General features: G+C 45.1%; 1 protein-coding gene across 1 annotated transcript; it reads left to right on the forward strand.

Moving 5' to 3' along the window:
• The first annotated feature begins 6 nt into the window (after positions 1-6).
• LOC119360343 (BURP domain-containing protein 10-like) lies at positions 7-1,763 on the forward strand. The gene is made up of 2 exons (XM_037626024.1): positions 7-475; positions 598-1,763. Exons 1-2 carry the CDS (start codon positions 7-9, stop codon positions 1,341-1,343), a joined length of 1,215 nt encoding a protein of 404 aa, XP_037481921.1. The 3' UTR covers positions 1,344-1,763.
• The last annotated feature ends 2,465 nt before the right edge of the window (positions 1,764-4,228 follow it).

Raw genomic sequence — 4,228 nt, forward strand, 5'->3', positions numbered from 1 at the left:
GACGTCATGAAGAACAATGGTAATTGGGGCCCATCCACAAGAAACGACGTCGAGAAGAACAATGGTAATTGGGGCTCATCCACAAGAAAGGACGTCCAGAAGAGCAAAGGTGTATGGGGCTCGTTCACAACAAATGATGTCGAGAAGATCAATAATGGTAACTGGGGCCCATCCACCAAAGCAGAAGACGAGAAGAGCAACGGTGTGTGGGACCCGTCCACAACGAACGACGTCTTGAAGAACAATGGTAATTGGGGCCCATCCAACAAAGCTGAAGACCAGAAAAACAATGATAATTCAGGCTCATCCACAACAAACGACATCCAGAAGAGAAGTCATAAATGGGGCCCATCCACCAAAGCTGATGACCAGAACCATAATGGTAATTGGGCCTGGGGCTCATCCACCAAAGCTGAGGACAAGAACCACAATGGTAACTGGGCCTGGGGCTCATTGGACATCCAGAAGAGCCATGGTAATTAAAATTCCTTTTGCATTTCTATTTGCATCAATCATCTGATCAATGAAATACATAATTATTGTACACATTGTCTTAATATTAAAATGTATTTTAACTATATATTAACTTTTTAGCAGGAGCATCCCACATTGGCCAACACAACCACAAACAAGGAACCATGTCGAACATGGTGTTCTTAGAAGAGGCCCTCAAACCAGGATCAACTATCCCTTGTTACATCCAACCATCGGCCACCTTAGGAGCTCCTTTGTTACGGCGTGATGTCGCCGACTCTATCCCTATGTCCACGGGGAACTTCATCAAAATTCTGACAATGTTTGCACCAGCGTCCAACGACATGGCTACCAAAATATGGTCGACGCTGGATGATTGCGAGCACCCGCGCGCTATCAAGGGTGAGACGAAGGCATGTGTCAGCTCTGTGGAGTCAATGGTGGAGTTTGCTGCATCCGTGCTCGGGGTTAGTACCTACAACCTCGCGGCCTTCTCCTCACCGCACGTGCCCGTGGATGGCGTCATGACAGGGAGGGGGTACAAAGTGGCGGCTGTAACGAGGGTCAGAGAGGCGGGGGACACCATGACTTGCCATCGTGGGAGATTCCCGTTCGCTATGTTCATGTGCCACGCGGTGAATCCCACCAGTGTGTACTCAGTGACGCTGGAGGGGGAGGACGTTGATGCTGACCGCGCGGGGCAGAGGATGGAGGTGATTGCCGTGTGCCACCTGGACACGTCAGACTTCCACCCAGCTAAGATGCCGTTGCACGTCAAGCCTGGAGATGCTCCACTCTGCCACTTCATCTCCAGGGACAGCATTCTCTGGGCGCCTGCTATGCCCGCTTCTGCTCACGCTGCTGCTTAGCTACATGTGTAGCTACATAAATAAGAACAGTGTGTGCCTATGTAAGGCGTATGCATGCATGTCCACAGCAGTCATGCATGCCTCCTGCGTGTGGCTACGTACCTACACGTATGTGGTCTGAATAATTATTTGTGTATTGTGCTTGATGTGGTGTACGGTCGTGTGAGCGAGTATCTTACATATATATAGTGTGTACCGATGTATAGGTGTATGCCCCCCCTCTAGCCCACGACCAGTGGCGGAGCTTGAGCCAAAATTATGGGGGGGCCATGGGCTAGAGGGGGGGCAAACTTAACTATATTAGCTGGTCGTGTGAGTGAGTATTTTACTATCACTAGCAAATATGTTCTTGTGTTGTTACTGTTTGATTTTTCCTGAATATCCTGACATGGATGGAAACACGTTATGGTCTTGGTTGCACACACCGAGTGTGGAATGGAATTGTTCATCACTTATACAGACGTAATTGTTGATTTGCTCAATTGAGAATACATTGCGCCCAGTAAGAGAATCAAAGCATGGGAACAAACGAAGTTTCCGCCTCCTAGACACCACCTAAGTAGACAATTTTGCCCAATCTTAAAGACTGGCCAGAAAATAATTGTAAGACCCCAATTATCAATCCTATCTAGAATGCATGCTACCACACTACACTAAAATCTACGAAGTCTGAAATTTATTTGAAATATGGATAGCGTTCCCATTTATATAAGGGCAGCCACAACAAGCAATTGATGGATCGTGACGTTATAGCTTGAAAGAAACGTCCACGCAGTTCATAGGATCTCAGCCAGTCTCGAGACATAAAGTATAACGGTTCAACGATGTAATGTAGAATAAGCAACTTATAATTTTACAAGATTACAAGTCACTAGCTAGCTACGGGGAGAGATGGTAGCAGAGGAGCTGTCAACGCACTCTGCCACAATGACCCAGGCCCTAGGGCATCGACTCCAATGTAGTAACAGAAGGAATTTTGTGACCTTGCCTGGTTAGAAGGTGATGGCAAGAGTCCTGACTAGCTAGCCTCTCTGACTGTACCGGTCGTCGGTAGCTCAAGATCTTGGCTTCAACTGTCAGGTGGCTATTCACCGAGCAAGCGATTTGGACGTCACGCTGATTTCACGAAAACGTGTTTAAATGAACGAAACGGTAAGAAGCCATCCTGGCCGTACATGCAAAGCAACGTGACCTGTTGGATAATACTAGTAGATAGGAGGCTGGCACTACTACTACCACCATTCTCTTTCTCTTCCTCTCCCTTTCTTCTACTTTATCTTGCATTCCTATTATACACAGTGGTGTTACGACTGCTCCAAACGTAATGGTTTTGTTGTCATACTTGTTCTTGCTATGACGATAGTACTCAAGTCGAAAGAATCCTCACACATAATCTTTCAATCACTAATAAAAGAACGACCTAATGTTCACCTCATTAGTCCCGGTTTGTAAATAAACCGGCACTAATGTAATCATTAGTGCCGGTTTCAACGACTAGGTGGGCGGCACCCATTTGTCCCGGTTCGTGGCGAACCTCTAGCACCGGTTTGTGCCACGAACCGGGACTAAGGAGGTGGTGGTAGGCTGGTGTCAGGCTGGGGCCCCAGCAACACCCTTAGTCGCGGTTGAAGCCACCAGTCGGGACTAGAGACGCACCTTTAGTCCCGGTTCGTATAACCAACCGGGACTAAAGATCATCCTGTATAAACCCTTCGTCGAGCCCGAGCACATTTCTCTCTGTTTTCCCCTTTCATTCCTTCCCCTCCTCTGTTCTTCCTCATTGCCTGAGCTCAATCTTCAATTTTGCCAAAATTTGTGAAGATTTGAAGGCCCCCATCCATCCAAGTGATCACAAAGGTTAGCAACTTTGTCCTTTCATCTCTTATTGCTAGATTAGCTCTTGCAATGCTCTATAGGTATAGTGATTTGTGGGTTTTAGTTCAGGATTAATTATATGTGGTAGTTTATTTGATTTATATGCAATTTGAGTTCAAATTAACTCTTAGTTTGCATATGTAGGTGTGGTTTACTTAGTGCCTTCCCGTCCCCGTGCTAATCACCGTCGATCGCCCGCGCTGTCCCGTCGCCGGCACCACCTTGGTGAGCCTCTTGTTCTTATATTTTTTATATAAAAAAACATGTTTGTGTGATTTAGATATATAGTTACTTGTATAATTTTCTTAACCGTACGTTGTTTGTTATACATAGTGGCATGGTTTTGATATCAGTCCCCGTCGGCCCTCGTCCGGGTTATGATTCGGATGTGGTATAATCACTTTTATAACTATTTGTTGCATTTCGTGTTTATGACAAATTATGCCCATCGAGTTGACATAAATATTTTTATGTAGGAGGTATGTGAACCAGAAATTCCAACCGACCCTCTTGTCGAGAGGTTAAATTTAGTTGAAAAAGAAAACGATTACTTGAAGAAAAAATTGAAAAGAGTTGCGGAGGAGAAGATGGAATTGGAGTTGCATGTTGCTGATGTTGTCGATTATCACAAGATCAAGATAGAGAAAATGTTCTTGAAGATTAAAAAGATTAGAAAATATGCCATTGATTGTGAGGCTTGGTATCGTTATGATGTTGGATCAATTGTTACCTTAGTTGTGATCTTGCTCGCATTTGTTGTTGCATTTAAATGCTTTAGCTAGAAAGTTTGTATCTTGTTTTATGAGAATAAGTGTGTATGAACTTTATGTATGAACTTGTATTAATTTGGTCTTTTTGGTGTTGTGTAATGAAGATGAGCCGGCAATGGATGTACGATGACCGATGCTCTCCCTGGATCGTTAATGGCGTGCGTACTTTTTTGCTTGCGGCTGAGGCAAACAAGCGAGCGGATGGCTTTACGTGTTGTCCATGTGCTGGCTGTAAGAATG

This window comes from Triticum dicoccoides, chromosome 1A (assembly GCF_002162155.2).
Source record: "Triticum dicoccoides isolate Atlit2015 ecotype Zavitan chromosome 1A, WEW_v2.0, whole genome shotgun sequence".
In the NCBI taxonomy this organism is placed as follows: Eukaryota; Viridiplantae; Streptophyta; class Magnoliopsida; order Poales; family Poaceae; genus Triticum; species Triticum dicoccoides.

Bases quoted from the DNA above. Each gene is read 5' to 3' on its own strand.
- LOC119360343 (XM_037626024.1), top strand. From the start codon at position 7: ATGAAGAACAATGGTAATTGGGGCCCATCCACAAGAAACGACGTCGAG. The intron at 476-597 runs GTAATTAAAATT...ACTTTTTAGCAG, and splicing joins GGACATCCAGAAGAGCCATG to GAGCATCCCACATTGGCCAA.